Below are 16032 nucleotides of genomic sequence, written 5' to 3'. Positions count from 1 at the left end.
GAATTTCCTATGTTCGGCTTTTCTCCAACTTTGCTATTGGAAATTTTACTTTTTCATAATGAATTGTGGCAACTCTTAATGCACTGAGATTAATACTGTGAGGCTTTCATATATACATATATGCATACAGTTGTTACTTGGCTTTTCATTTTGTTTCTATTGTTAACTGAAGTGTAACCATTGAAACATTGGTGTCTACAGTTGTATCAAGCTTAAATAGTCCTACAAATAGCCATCTAGATTTCCCTCTTAATTCCTATTCATGCTATGAATTATTGGAAGTCTCATTCCACTTACTTAGTAATGCTTAGATATACATTGCATTTTCTTGAGCCAATAAAGAAAGTCAATAATCTTAATTTTTATTATGCAGCATTTTCCCCACAACATAAGTGATACAACACAAACTCAAGTTTCAAGGAAAATAAACCTGTAAAAACTTCCTCTTAGTTTCTTTCAACGTTTATTTATTTTTGGGACAGAGAGAGACAGAGCATGAACGGGGGAGGGGCAGAGAGAGAGGGAGACACAGAATCGGAAACAGGCTCCAGGCTCTGAGACATCAGCCCAGAGCCCGACGCGGGGCTCGAACTCACGGACCGCGAGATCGTGACCTGGCTGAAGTCGGACGCTTAACCGACTGCGCCACCCAGGCGCCCCACTTCCTCTTAGTTTCAAGATGCACGGCATGATACATGTATGGGCTGGGTCTAAAGTCTACACCCATAATACTACTGTATTATTTCGCCACACACTGTAGGTATAGTCCTTAAGTTATATCAAAAGCTCCATCTCAGTTTTGTTTATCACATTTCTAGGTTTCAGCTTCTTGCATGTGTCCTCCCGCATGTTAAGCCACCTAATTGCTTTGGTGGGAGACTTTTCTCCACCATCCCTCTGTGTCATGCTTCACCATAAAGCGTTCTAAGTTATTGGCTTCCAGAGACTTGGCAAAATTTTTTTTTAAATTTTTTTTTTCAACGTTTATTTATTTTTGGGACAGAGAGAGACAGAGCATGAACGGGGGAGGAGCAGAGAGAGAGGGAGACACAGAATCAGAAACAGGCTCCAGGCTCTGAGCCATCAGCCCAGAGCCCGACGCGGGGCTCGAACTCCCGGACCGCGAGATCGTGACCTGGCTGAAGTCGGACGCTTAACCGACTGCGCCACCCAGGCGCCCCTGAGACTTGGCAAAATTTAATGGAACTTTTATTTCACCGAGAGTCAAAGTTCTCTCTGGGACTGGTGGATTTCGCAAGGTGCCTCAGGAGCTACTGCTCAGGGCAGGGTGCGTCCACACAGATCAGATTTGCTGCGCTGCCTTGCCTTACCTGTTTTATCTAAGGTTGGGTTAAGAAGCAAGCCTCCAAAAAGTTCTTCTGGATCAATCAAGGTGTGGGTACTAAAACTCCTAGAAATATATCAAGATGGAAGAACTTTTCTTGAAGAGCAGTCCTGCAGGAAGCTGGAAGGAATATTCTACCACGGGTGCAAGCTGAGAGCTCCCTCACGGGTGCAACTCAACCCTGACGGTACTTAAGCTGCCTCCTAAGAAGAGTGTTGGTGCACTTAAATACAGGGCTTTCATTTTGCTCAGTCTGGCTGATTTCTTCCATCAGCACTGGATTTTTCACTTTTATGGGGGCAACCTTTAACTTCTTGAAAACTGTTGCATAGATATTTAAGGAAAATTATTGTGCAGTGGGTACCAAATGAGGAACCTGAACAAGAGTTTCTGCAGCTCTGGGTTCAATCCACATCATAAATATTTAAGCCCTGCACTGAAGTATGTAAAGATAAAGGGGCATTGTGTCTGCAACTCAGTCTCAAAAATTTTAGAAAAAAAAATCCTATATGTACACATGCACACAGATGCATACATACACACAAAGGAAAGGATGAGCAAACGTAGTGAAACAATAGCGTATGGGGAATCTGGGAATTCTAGGAATTCTTGCAATTTTTCTGTATGTCTAAAATTAAATAATTTTTTAAAAAGTTCCAAACTTGATTTTTAAAGGAAAAAACACATGAAAAGTTGCTTGAAAAGTTGGTAAATATCTGGACTAGATAATGTAAAATGTCCCTTCATAGATCTATAATTATATTTTTCCTTGATCATGTGAGTCTAGATTTTTCTGTAGATCACCGTATCAAGTGGGTGTTTGTCTTTTCCTTAACTTATTTTTGTTTAATTTTAGAATAGATTCAGTATAGAAATATTTGGAGAAATAATATAGAATAAAGAGCTGTCATCTGAGATATCGTTTTGTCATTGTTGCCACTGGGTTGCATTGACATCAGAGACCCACCGAACACCTGCCAAATATCTTCTTAGTTTTGTAATATCATGTGTGGAATGTTGAAGCCTGCCTAAGAACTTAATTTATTTAAAAGTTTAAGGCGAATGTAACACATTTTCAAATACTGTGATTCATCAATTAAAATGCATGCTAGAGGGTATAATTTATTTGGAAGGTGATAGCCAAGTCTTAAAATGATCAGTAAGGAAAGAGTCTGACAGTAGCTATAAATAGAAATAATGTGAATTGTCAAGGTAATTTTATTTTTTAAAAAATTTTTTTTTCAACGTTTTTTATTTATTTTTGGGACAGAGAGAGACAGAGCATGAACGGGGGAGGGGCAGAGAGAGAGGGAGACACAGAATCGGAAACAGGCTCCAGGCTCTGAGCCATCAGCCCAGAGCCCGACGTGGGGCTCGAACTCACGGACCGCGAGACCGTGACCTGGCTGAAGTCGGTCGCTTAACCGACTGTGCCACCCAGGCGCCCCAAGTCAAGGTAATTTTAATGAAGCATTAAATCAAAAGAGGATTCCTGATATAAAAAAAATTAAATTTGAGTAAATAGCAAAGGGTAATAGTGGATTAGAAAGCAACTAAATTAGTTTTTAATTAAAAAAAGTCAGGAGTCCTGAAAAGTCCAATCCCTACCCTTTGTGTTAAGAACCTCTATTAAGATAATGACTCAGCTGTTGGGTTTAGAAATTGGCTTCCATTTCCATTATTCTTTCCCACATTTCCTTCTCTTAAATAATCAGGTTAAAAAAAAAAAAAACACCCTGAAAGTTAATGTTAGTGTAAGGGTTTTTTTTTTTTTTTTTTTTCCAGACTGGCAAATTAGAAAGAGAATGAAATTATGTAATTTGAAAGGATAAGTCTCTTTGGAAAAACATAAGCATGTTGTTTATATTTGATAGCTTATCGAAAATTTTTGAGGGTAACTTGTAGGGCACTTCTGGAGCCAGACTTCTGGGCAAGCTGTTCGTGTTTGGCACGCCTACTGTATTTCTGACTGCCTCAAATTACTTCTCATTTAGACTCTTCATTTTAGCTGGGAAATGAACGTAGCTCTCTATTGAAATAATGACAAAAAAACCCACAAAACCCTCATTGCTTAAGGGTTGAGAACAAACAGCCATACCGACCCAAGGGCACAATGGGCCTCCAAGCCTGATGGCTCCTGATGGCTCTCCAAGCCTGAGTTTGTCATTCAATAAAAATTTTATGTGGCCATCTTGAATTCAGAAGACATTGGCTCACAAAGTTCTTAGTCCTCAGGACTGCATGTTCAGACACTTTTAGTTCAGTAGAATGGATACCAAGCCAATCTAATTGGAATGGAAAGAGTTGGCTGTTAATTTTGATCGGGAAGAAATGAGTTAAAGGAGCGATGATTAACATAGAGCCATGAACAGAGTACAAAGCAATAAAATATAAGCCAACTTTGCTACAGGCTCCTCAGATTCTGTTGTGATTATTGGAAAAGAGATTTCGATTTGGGGTGATTTTATTGCACTACATTTTTAAATGAAACTTGAATGAGGATAATATTTTAAAATACAGTCGTTTTTCCTTTAAATTCAACTTTCACTTTCATCCTGCTATGGAGAAGTTGTTTTTGAAAAGCAATTAAGTACTGTTTCCCTGACCACTTTCTGGTCAGGAATCTCTCTCTCTTTTTTTTTTTTTTTAACGTTTATTTATTTTTGAGACAGGGAGAGACAGAGCATGAAAGGGGAGGGTCAGAGAGAGGGAGACACAGAATCTGAAGCAGGCTCCAGGCTCTGAGCTGTCAGCACAGAGCCTGACACGGGGCTAGAACTCACGGACCGCGAGATCATGACCTGAGCTGAAGTCGGCCGCTTAACCGACTGAGCCACCCAGGCGCCCCTCTGGTCAGGAATCTCCACAGTTCACCTCTGTTTCTCCTCTAGATCGTCACCTCCCTTCAGCAATGTCTAACTCTGGACTGTGTTTCTTCTTCCTTCCCTAGAAATATGTGACAAGTTGGAAAGAGAGAAAGGACTCGGACATTAAGAAAAAAGGAGTAGACGATTCTTTTGAGAGATAAGGGCTACTTTGCTATAGGGATTTTGACATTTCTTTTAGGTTTAGAGTCATGGACAATTTTTATAAACATTGTGGGGAAACAAATCTTCCAGTATGCCTTTTATTTGTGTTTAGGTTTTTCTCCTTTTGGAAAGAATAGAAAGAACTGTAAAGGAACGATGATTCAGCTCAACTTCACTGATGTCATCGGACACTATAAAGGGACAATGAATTAGGAAAGGAAGTCATATGGTTTTAAGCCCAAATTTGAGTCCATTGGGGTTCGTGGGGAGTGTGAGGAGAGTTCTCTTCGCTTAGGGAGAGCCAAGGGAAATCTTAAATCTGGTTATAAATTTAGCATTTCTTTTTTTTGAAGTTTACTTATTTTGAGAGAGAGAGCAAATGGGAAATGGTAGAGAAGGAGAGAGAGTGCGCGTGCGCGAGCGAGAGAGAATCTCAAGCAGGCTTTGTACCACCAGCACAAAGCCTGATGCAGAGGTCAGACTCATGAACTACGAGATCATGACCTGAGCTGAAGTCGGACACTTAACCGACTGAGCCACCCAGGCGGCCCTAAGTGGGAGACTTCTTAAACAGGAGCTGCTTGGATGACAACTTTTTCCAGAATGTAGCTGGATAGCTTTTAAGTTCCACTTCTCTCTCTTTCACGATGTGATTAGAGATCTGTATCCATAAATGCCTGTATTTTCTAACTCATCTCAGAAGTGAATTTGCAAAGGATGGATCACTGTCAAATTATTTGCCACGTAACCCTGTCTGTTTTCCCCAAAGATTTTTAGACACCAACTGGTTTTCTGGATAATGGATTAAAAGTCCTAAAAGCAGTGGAATCAAAATCATTTGCCTAAACAAAGAGATGGAAATAAGTGTGTTGAATGGACTCGGCTTTCCTTGTGCTACGAGACTCTATGGTGTGAAATGTTTCACATCCTCCGTCTGCCAGTTCTGGTGCTGCCCGTTTTATATAAAAAGCTTCTTCACCCCATTTTTAGCTTCCTTCTTTTGTGTTTTATTTTTTTTTCCCTTTTAACAGAAATTCTGGCATTCAACTTACCTCCAAGAATAGCTCAAAGATGAAGTTCACAGTTTAGTCATGAGAATTACATTTCTCTCCACGTTGGAAATACTCTGCCCCAATCTCTGTCATTAAGAGTCCTACAGAGCTAGGTGATTTCAATTACAATGAAACATATCACTTTGTAGAACATACAGGAGGGAGCATATCTCCGTCAGGAAGGAGAATTCATAACACTGATTTTTCGTATCAATAATATGTGCTCCCACTCTACGCCTTAAGAATTTTATGTGTCTATAAGAACATCTCTTCCTTGAAAACGAAGGTTTTGTATGGAAAGCACAGCTCTAGTATATTAAAATGCATGCCTGTATATTTCCTAGGCTGGAAAGGTTTTCAAATGATGACTATAATTTGTAAGAATGATAGAATACTTTTACACAGTTTTTGTGTTGGAAAATACTAACCAGCAGCAGTTATAAAATATATTGGAAAGAATCCAAGAGAGCTTCCTGAATGGTCTTTTATTTCTCATCATACGATCCTATTTCAGAATCTCTTTCTCAGTCATTTTTGAAAATATAAACATCGTTTTTCCTTTTCAGAGAAGTGATCGGGTTAGTTTACTGGTGGAAATGAGCAAAACGGGAGGAGAAACATGAGGTCTGCGTGTTTTTGTGTTAACGGTCCGTATGAACCAGTGGCGTATTTTCAAAATGATACTTTCCTAACCTTGTATTTAATGAGTTATGAAACTTGCGTCCTTCCCAGGAGCACACCTGGCAGACTCCCTGCTTTCTCAGCCCAGACCCTGAGAGTTGTGTTTACTTACGGAAGCGCAGTTTTCAGACTTGTCTTCCACAAAACCAATCTGGCACGGCGTCCTCTGATTCTGTAACCAGTAGTCTGTAGACTCTAGCAGACTGTTGCTTCGAAGAACCTAAGGGAATCCAGAAAACCTTCTTAGTGTTACAAGGTCAGGTTTTCTAGTTACCGGTGGTTCTTTTCTGGAAAACCTGTTTTTTTGTGTTTTCTTTACCTCAGAGCATCTGGATACTGGGAAAAAAAAAAAAAACACCTTGCATGATAATAGCACCTCTAGAACATGTAGAATAGTCAACCAGGAGTTGGTTTTAGAGGAATGCAATGGTATTGAAACTGATGCTTCTTCTGTCATCAAGTCCTACATCTGGAAACTTCGATGATGTCCAACATGGGGAAACTTCCAATGACTATTTTGGGGTATGGTTCATTTGGCATTGAGGCTCAAAGTTCATTTTAGAGCTGGTGCTCTTGTACACTCTATGAATATTTTCAATCTTAAAAAATGTACTGTTTTTTCCTTTTAGTGCAATATTGCTACTGAAATGATTCTTTTGTATTACCATTTATTTTAAATTTTTTTAATGTTTATTTTTGAAGGGGAGAGAGACAGAGCGCGAGTGGGGGAGGGGCAGAGAGAGGAAGACACAGAATTCGAAGCAGGCTCCAGGCTCTGAGCTGTCAGCACAGAGCCTGAAGTGGGGCTCGAACCCACAAACCGCGAGATCATGACCTGAGCCAAAGTCGGACGCTCAACGAACTGAGCCACCCAGGTGCCCTGAAATGATGATTCTTAAGCTTCAGCTTTGCTAACGTGTCTGTGAAATAGGGCTCAATTTTTCTAGAATACCTAACGTATTATGTCGTTTTAAAATTATCGGGAATAATTAAAGTGCCTCGTGATAATCATTTTCCACTTAGAAACAGTACAGTAAAGCAAAACAAATTTGAATAAATGAATTAACAAAACCAAATATGATTTACAAATGACTTGTTTCTGGGCTTGGATTTTAAAGTATGGAAGAAAAATTCTATTTCTGAGACAAGACATTTTGAAGATGCAATCTCATGAATAACCAAACAATTCAATTTCTAATGTGTCTTAACATTGCCCAAACATTCCACGAGATTTTTTCCAACTTACATAAGATTTCCAGTGCTCTCCTGGTGCCCTCTACTTTATTAGGGTGCATGTCTGCTAATATTTGACTACTACCTTCACTTAAGCAATAGAACAGATTTAATCAGTTTGGTTAATGCCACAAAAATAGAATGGCACTTCGATTACATTTTATTTGTATAACAAAGGATTGTCTTATGCTATAAAGAGAAAAATGCATTAATTTTTGTCTCAGTTGTGAGTTAGCCAAATATAATTTTGACACATTTTTCCATAACACGTCTTGTTTTCACCAAGAAATGTTATTTGCTTTAAAATCTTCCCACTCGATGTTTATTATCACCTAGAGATGACAGATTTCCATCATTCTTTTCTAGAACAGCACACAAAAAGACATACTATGGATAAGTAGGTATTTGAATGATGAACTTGGGCTATGACTGTGGACTAAAGTTAGCAACACAGCTTTTCAGTTCTCTTACGGATTTAACCTGAACTGTGGTTCTCAAAGTGCGGGCTGGCCTACCAAGGGAACCCTGAAATCTTCCAGAGAGGCCCGTAAACAATTTCCATAATAACAGGAAGACATTACTTGTCCATTTCACTCTCACAGTCTCTTAAATCCTCTGTGGAGTCCTCCAGGGCCCATGTGACGTGTCACAGCAAGACCGGCCATGGGCCGAAGCTAATGGCAGGGTCTAGGTGCCTTCTGCCAAGTCAGACGTTAAGGAGATGTGCTAAAAATGTAAAATGACATCACTCTTTTCACTAAAAGAGGTGTTTCTTTTGAAACCAATTTAACTTTACATAAAATTTCATATTAATTCCTGTGTTGCTGATTATAGCCATTTTTTTATAAAGATGTGGTATGTTTATGTATATATGTATATATATGCACATATACAATCATCAAAAAGAATGAAACCTTGCCATTTGCAACGACATGGATAAAGCTAGAGAGTATAATGCTAAGTGAAATAAGCCAGAGAAAGACAAATACCATAGAATTTCATTCCTATGTGGAATGTAATCATATGTGGAATTTAAGAAACAAAACAAAAGGGTAAAGGGGAAAAAGAGAGAGAGAAACCAAGAAAGAGACTCTTAATTACAGATAACAAACAGATGGTTACCAGAGCAGAGGTGGATGAGGGGATGGGTTAAACAGATGATGGGGATTAAGCAGTGAACTTGTGATGAGCACCAGGTGATGTATGGAAGTGTTAAATCACTATACACCTGAAAGTCCTATTACACTGTACCTTAACTGGAACTTAAATAAAAACGTGTAAAAAGATGCATGTTGACATTTAATGTGTTTATTGTTGCTTTAAAATATTTTAAAATAGGACCTGTCATTTTGAAATAAATAAATAAGTAATCCCCCCAATTTTCTTAGCTTTAATTGGTAATTTGAAAAAAGTAAAACGTCAGAAAGTAAAATCCCTGTAAACAAAAGCTTTGTGAGGTCCCCAACACTTTTTTTTAGAGCGCAAGGATATTTTGAGCCCCACCCTTCTCCCAAATTGAGAACCACTGATCTAGATTAACTTTATTTAAAGTAGAAAACGTCTCTTGCTCCAGCCCCCTCCTCACTGCCATTCACTTTTACTTCCATCACGGGACAGAGCTGAAGAGCACCTCTATGAGTGGGTCTGAGTTGACATCCTAGCTTAGCCATTGGTGGCAGAATGACCTCGGGCAGTCGACTTCAATTCTGAGTTTCAGCTTCCACACCTGTGGGTGGGGAAAATAATACCCACGGGGTGGGATCACGAGCACTCGGGGAGAGGACGGCTGTCACGCATTGTGGCGCGCAGACGGAAGGTTATCCTCTCAGTACGTGCTTTTCGTTGTTACTATTTGAAGCGCACTACAAAGGGAAATCGTAAATTGCATGCCTTCGCTTGAAATTAGTGGATTGAAACCATTTCAGATCTGTGAAGACAAATTCTCTTTAGCAAATGTTCTAATCTAAGGTGTGGTTTTCGTTCTGCATTTTGCAGTATTAATAGGTACAGCTACTATTTTTTATATGCTTAGAATGTGCTAGAAAATGTGCTGAAGTTTTCTCTCTTTTTTTAACCTTTTAATTTAATCCTTATTGCAATGCTACAAGGTACGAGTTAAAGATAAGGATCTTCACAGAAATTGTTATTTTGAGGGTGAAGGACCTTGAGGCTCAGAGAGATTTGAGTTTCTTCCCCAAGTTGCTCAGAGCCTCCTGGCTTTTGATTTGGTTTTAAAGACACCAAGGCCTGTGAATGAAATCATTTAATTATGCTGCCTTCTTCCTTAACCATACAGAGTGACTCTAATTTGGGGTATGTCTCTCAAAAGGTACGTGTGTCCATTTTTCGTGTGAATGTAACTACACCTTCTTATGGACTTCCATTTTAAAGCTCTTTTCCATGAATGAAACTCTGAGGTGACAGTTTTCTTCAAGGAGAAGAAACATTTTATGATGTAAATTATAACAGTTAAATTAATCCACTTGGCCTGTATTATCAGTATTTAAATTTTTCTTTTTCTTTTTTTTTCAATATATGAAATTTATTGTCAAATTGGTTTCCATACAACACCCAGTGCTCATCCCAAAAGGTGCCCTCCTCAATACCCATCACCCACCCTCCCCTCCCTCCCACCCCCCCTCAACCCTCGGTTTGTTCTCAGTTTTTAAGAGTCTCTTATGCTTTGGCTCTCTCCCACTCTAACCTCTTTTTTTTTTTTCCTTCCCCTCCCCCATGGGTTTCTGTTAAGTTTCTCACGATCCACATAAGAGTGAAACCATATGGTATCTGTCTTTCTCTGTATGGCTTATTTCACTTAGCATCACACTCTCCAGTTCCATCCACGTTGCTACCAAGGGCCATATTTCATTGTTTCTCATTGCCACGTAGTACTCCATTGTGTATATAAACCACAATTTCTTTATCCATTCATCAGTTGATGGACATTTAGGCTCTTTCCATAATTTGGCTATTATTGAGAGTGCTGCTATAAACATTGGGGTACAAGTGCCCCTATGCATCAGTACTCCTGTGTCCTTTGGGTAAATTCCTAGCAGTGCTATTGCTGGGTCATAGGGTAGGTCTATTTTTAATTTTCTGAGGAACCTCCACACTGTTTTCCAGGGTGGCTGCACCAATTTGCATTCCCACCAACAGTGCAAGAGGAAAAACGTTGGTTAGATGCCGTGAAGTAGGTGGCAATGCCTTAACCGTATGCGTGTTGTCAGGCCCGAGGGCCTCTTCCATCCTTGTCAAGGGGAGTGCTAACCTTCTCTCCTTTCATACAACACAGTATTTTAATTTTTCAAAGGAAAGCATACTTTTACATCTATTTGTGTTAACACTGAAAGAAATCCCTATTGTCAGCTTCTACTGCCCCTTGCCTGTGCTCTTTAAAATGTGGAACACCCATCAGTAAATCAGAGCCTTTGTTCACTCCGCACCATAACAATGTTTGAGATTTAAAAATGGAAGCATCAAATGAACATACCAGTTAATAATACTTTGCAGTGTAGTTAAATAAGTGCTCTGACTACCATCACTTCGAAGCCATTTCAAAGCTCACTCCTCAAAAAAGCAGCCACTGGACCTCTTCTACTTTCTGGATATTCAGAGCACAAGGCGTTAGGGTTGCAACAACATAGGTCAAGAAAAGAAAGCAACTGTTATTTATTCTTGTCCAAGGTCAGCCTTAGGAAGAGGACAGAGATCAGACACAAATCACTTGAGTCTTTCAGAAAGGTGGTGGCTGGATTGGCATGGTTTCCTGGTGAAACACTGAGAGGCAGAAATGGAGACATCCAAAGGCATCAGCCTGACGCTTTCCACTGCGAGATCCCCACGGCTGTGATAGATGCTGTCTCATGATGGGGCAGATGTTGACGAGAGCTGGCTAACCTGTTAGATTTCTCTTGCATTTAACTTCTCCAACAGAAAAATGAGCCCAGAAAGATCAATCTGTCAAGTCTTCTACTTTAAGGGTGTTTGTACCTATTTTTAAAATAAATAATAACTGAAAATATGCAAAGACCTTATTCTGTCCTATCCCGGGAGTGAAGAAAGTCAACAGCTCTTTGGACCTGCTTACTCAGTGGAAAATGCTAGAAAGACTTTCCCTTTGGTTATTCCATATCCCTTGGACACTGAGTGTCTTCTCTATGGTAGAGAAAATGGCAGAAGAAAGAAGTGAGATTTAAAATGAAACCTAAATCTTTCAATGCCTTCGAAGAAATATTTTGAAGAGAGCTTTGTTTAATGAGAGTACTCGTTCACTATATAAACTTAAAATCTGAATTTTATTCATAATTAAAGAAATAGCTCACCTGATAATGTTAATGATTAAAACAAAGTTTCCCCATCTATTTCGTTAATAGACATAATTAATATCTATAGTATTGAATTATTGACAAAATAATTCTATATTTATTGAGAATGCCCTGGGGTAAGGCCCTAATATATATTATCTGAATTAAACCACTAGACATACAAGGTAGGATTTAAGAGGCCATATATGTAATGTGCTTAAAACAGTACTTGGCCCATAGCAAATTCCCAATAAACATTAGCTATAATAAAACACATATTTTCTCTTTTCCTTGGCTTAGAGGGGTCAATAATTTGCCTAGCTAGAGAACTAGGATTTGAGCCAGGCTCTCTGACCCCAAAGTCCTCATTAGTCAGTGCTCTACTGCAAGTTGGTAAAATTACGTACTTTCTTGTTCTTATTCTACTGAATCCTGGTCTATACATTTATTCACCTCTCTTTCAGTGACCTCATCTGGGTGGTAAGGAGGTTCAAATCTCACTTCTGAGCCCCCTGTCTGTGTGGTCAAATCACCCACTAGCTCCCAGACTCAGTTTTTGTAAACAATTAACTCATGCGATCTGAAGGCCTCTTCTGTATTGAACAGCATGTAACTCTTCCCTCCTCCTCCTGTTTTCCCTCTCCCTGCCTCCTTCTCCCCCAAATATATGAAGAGCCAAATAAACAGAATAAAAATTCAGCCTCCAATAAACCACTTAGCATCATAGGTTAGGCAATTTTAACCTGTGAAGAGCTAGATTTGGGTTTAATGGTTTAGTCAAACCATGAGAGACAGAGGTATGCCAGAAGGAAAAATACATACTTGAAAATGGAATAATTTTGAAGCTTTATGAATATAATCTCCCTGCTGAGAGAGTCACTTGTTGAGGGGGGAAAGAGAAAAACTCATCAGGTTCCTCCATGGCTCATTTATTTAATCTGCTATTTTTAGTTGCCGATTTACTTATTTCAGAAGAAGATCTACTAATGAATGTGCTGTGTGTTCACAACCTTGAAATAATAATGGCACGTTTTCTCTTAAAATTGCCTGAGTGTCCTCAACAATGAAGAATGATCCTTCTGCATTATTTTTACACTTATTTCTTTATATATAGAGAGAGATCCAAGTTACAGAAACTGAGTTTTGATATGGAAGGAGGAGGGAGAAATAAACTCTTAGTAACCCACACTGGCTACCCAATGCCTTCAGTTATTTATTTATTTATTTATTTATTTATTTATTTATTTATTTATTTATTTTTTCCAAAAGTAATTTAGATTGGAGAAAGCAGTAGCTTATGGTTGGTTAGTCCCAGAGGTCTAGACATAGAACTGGAATTGTGTGCCATCTTACTGAGCAAACTTGGACAAGCCATGTAACTGCTGTGGGACTGAGTTTCATCTATTATGTGAGGACAACTAGAGCCCCTCCTGAAGGTCCTTCCAAGGTTCAAATAAGAAAATGTTTGTTGAGGGCTAATCTCTTCACAGAGTTGGCAACTGATACATCACAGTTATTGTTAAAAGAATGCAGTACAATTTAATTTTTTTTAATGTTTATTCATTATTGAGAGACAGAAAGTGGTGGGTGGTGAGCAGAAAGAGAAGGAGATACAGAATCTGAAGCAGACTCCAGGCTCTGAGCTGTCAGCACAGAGCCCGACGTGGGGTTTGAACCCACGAACTGTGAGACCATGACCTGAGCCGAAGTTGGATGCTTAACCCGACTGAGCCACTCAAATGCCCCAAGTACGAATTAGACAATGTTTTCTATTGGAACATTTTTTCTGGATCTTTGCATATTTGCCAATTTTTCATTAGTCATTCTATATGATACATCATTCTTGTTTCCCTCCTAGGTCTCTAATCTCTTTCTATTAACATTCGGCCAGCAAAGGTTCATTGAACTCTTTAGATGGTTGACACTTGGAATATCATAATGAGCAAAAATGGTCTGTGCCCTTTTGGAAATTAAACTATAATAGGGGAGGATAAGCATTCACGGGACTGTGATAAAGAAAGTGGGCGCTTTGATCAATGGCGATCCAGAGCAGGTATCACCCTGGAGGAGTGGGAGCTTCTATCTGGGGAAGGCCTGTCAGGAGACTGTGCACCTGACCAGAGTTTGAAAGATACTTCTGAGCGGTCTGGGGATGCTGGGGGAGGCGTGAGGGGGTGGGGAAGAAAGGTCTCTTTTTCTGAATAGCTTTTCCTCCTCTGATAACCTCACTTGGAATAGTCCCTCTGGTTCTGACCTCAGGGTGTTGCTCTTTCCTCCTTCTTCAGTCATTTTCCTCGGAGAGCTCACTAACTCTTGGGGCATTAATTACCACCCAGAGGGATGGCACAATGGTCCACAGCTTAAGCTTTGACCTTTCTCTGGAGCTTGGCTTCTCACTTTTCTGTTAGTTATTATTCTTAGATCTCCTGCTGTCACCATAAAACTCTTGGTGTCTAAACCCAAACCCCCGCCTTTCCCAATTCCAGTCCCTACAAGAAACCTGACTCCCTAACTCTCCTGTTTGCAGTTGATGGCGGAACAACTCTCCTAGCTGCCCTGGCTTGGAACATCTATGCCATCTGGCATTTACTTCTTTGTCTGTTTCTTGTCTCATGTTCTGCTAATCATTTTTTCTTTAATTCTCTTCACATGTGATTGCATACCATGGACTAATCTAGTCTCTGAGTAATCCAATAGTGAATTACCCAGAATTGACCTCCATATTTATGGAACTTAAAATATGGCATGGGAGCCAAATAGTAAATAATGGAGCACTGAAATACACATTAGTTACAAGTTGTGGTGGGTAGTATGGAGAAATTCAACATGGCGAATTGACAGAGCGTAAAGGGGGGGTGGGGATGATACTTGAGAAGGGCAGGTAGGGGAGGCTGGGGTCCTAACAATTCATGTTGTAATTGTCTGCTTCTTCTATCCCCCTCACTCCCTCACCCTCTGCTTCTCAAATCTACCCAGCTCACTGAAACCACAACGAAGGATAAGAATGTAAGCTTTCGAGACAGACCTGGTTGCAGTTTCCAATCTTTCCACCAGTTAACTGTGCGGCCCAAGGCAAGTCACTTATCCTCATTGAGACTCAGTTTTGCCATCCACAGGATGAAGTAAACGTTGCCACTCACAATGAGGGATTTTTAATAGACATTAGGAGTAGTAAATGTGCCCAGCATCTGGTTATTTGAGGTGTTCACAAAAAGGTTTCCGTCAGTAAATTGCTGATGTTACATAATTCTATTCCAAGACCTTAAACCTCAATTGATTAATTGAGCCAGGATATATTAGCGTTTTACCATCTATCAGACCTATCAGACACTGGGCTAAGCCCTGAGACATAGTAAAGAAGGAAACTATTTGCTGACAGCGAGCCCAAAATTTTATGGGCTTGTTGCCAAACTATGGCCTAGCATCCAAGACAGAACCTAACTCAGCTCCTACCTGTTAATCATTTCAGGAATCATTTCATGCAGCTCCGATGTTTAAGATACTCGTTTACTAAAGAGCACAGTCTTGATGATGCACATGGTTTCCCTCATATCTTTTCATCTGCCCCTTGAATTTTTTTTAACAATGTTCTTTCCCGACCGTCAAGAACTAATTGAATCCAGGCTCCATTAAGAACTAATTGCATCCAGGCTCCCCTTCCCATAGCAAGTATTTCTCTCTTCTGGTGAGATCTCTATAATGAAAGCAATATTCCTATCCCAGAGCTTTGGAATGTGCGTGCGTGTCTTTTCCTTCCTTTTATGATACGGGTGTAGGAGTATCTTATTCAATTTATCTTCCACACGTATCTCTTGACATACAGTTGGTCCTGCGCACCTGTTTGTTTTTTGGCACCAAATTTTTTTTGGTATTTGGTGTAATAGAGATTTATACTTTTCTTTTCCAATGACTGTGTTTCAGAAAGATTACTTGTGAGTGATTTATTCAATAGGAAGAAAATTTAAAAGTTGTATCTAGGCACGTAATGATATTTATATTTCTGCAAGGCTTTTATTTCTCTCAAGGTTTTATGCAAAGGTAATGAAGAATTTTTAATTTTTTTAATGTTTATTTATTTTGAGAGAGAGAGAGTGGGCAGGGGAATTGCAGAGAGAGACAGAGACACAGAATCCGAAGAAGGCTCCAGGTTCTGTGCTGGCAGCACAGAGCCCAACGCAGGGCTCAAACTCACGAGCCATGAGATCATGACCTGAGCCGAAGTCGGACACTCAACCCACTGAGCCACCCAGGTGCCCCGGAAGGTAACAAAGAATTATAAATTTGAGCAAGATCTGCATTTTGTAGTCCTATACTATCAAAATATTATCAAATTTCATTTTCTGGTCATTTTAAGTGTAAAGGTGTAAAGCAGCACCAAACCTTTTAAG

At 39.6% G+C, this 16032-nt stretch overlaps 1 protein-coding gene and 1 non-coding gene across 2 annotated transcripts in view; both read right to left on the bottom strand.

Annotated features, from left to right (window-relative positions):
• Nucleotides 1-16032, bottom strand: part of SPHKAP (SPHK1 interactor, AKAP domain containing) — a 131669-nt gene that overhangs the window by 93945 nt on the left and 21692 nt on the right. The window contains exon 4 of the mRNA XM_047085720.1: nucleotides 6220-6327. Within this exon, the coding sequence (XP_046941676.1) occupies nucleotides 6220-6327 (108 nt within the window). The remainder of the gene's footprint in view (nucleotides 1-6219; nucleotides 6328-16032) is intronic.
• Nucleotides 10505-10630, bottom strand: LOC124516847 (U6atac minor spliceosomal RNA). Its single transcript, XR_006963236.1, has one exon. It is a non-coding gene; the product is annotated as a U6atac minor spliceosomal RNA (small nuclear RNA).

Source organism: Lynx rufus, unplaced genomic scaffold (assembly GCF_022079265.1).
Source record: "Lynx rufus isolate CCGP_SWC_20201006 ecotype Redwood Valley unplaced genomic scaffold, mLynRuf1.p SCAF_2, whole genome shotgun sequence".
Classification (NCBI taxonomy): domain Eukaryota; kingdom Metazoa; phylum Chordata; class Mammalia; order Carnivora; family Felidae; genus Lynx; species Lynx rufus.
Note: the sequence above shows the minus strand (reverse complement) of the source record. Positions and strands in the feature narration are given on the sequence as shown.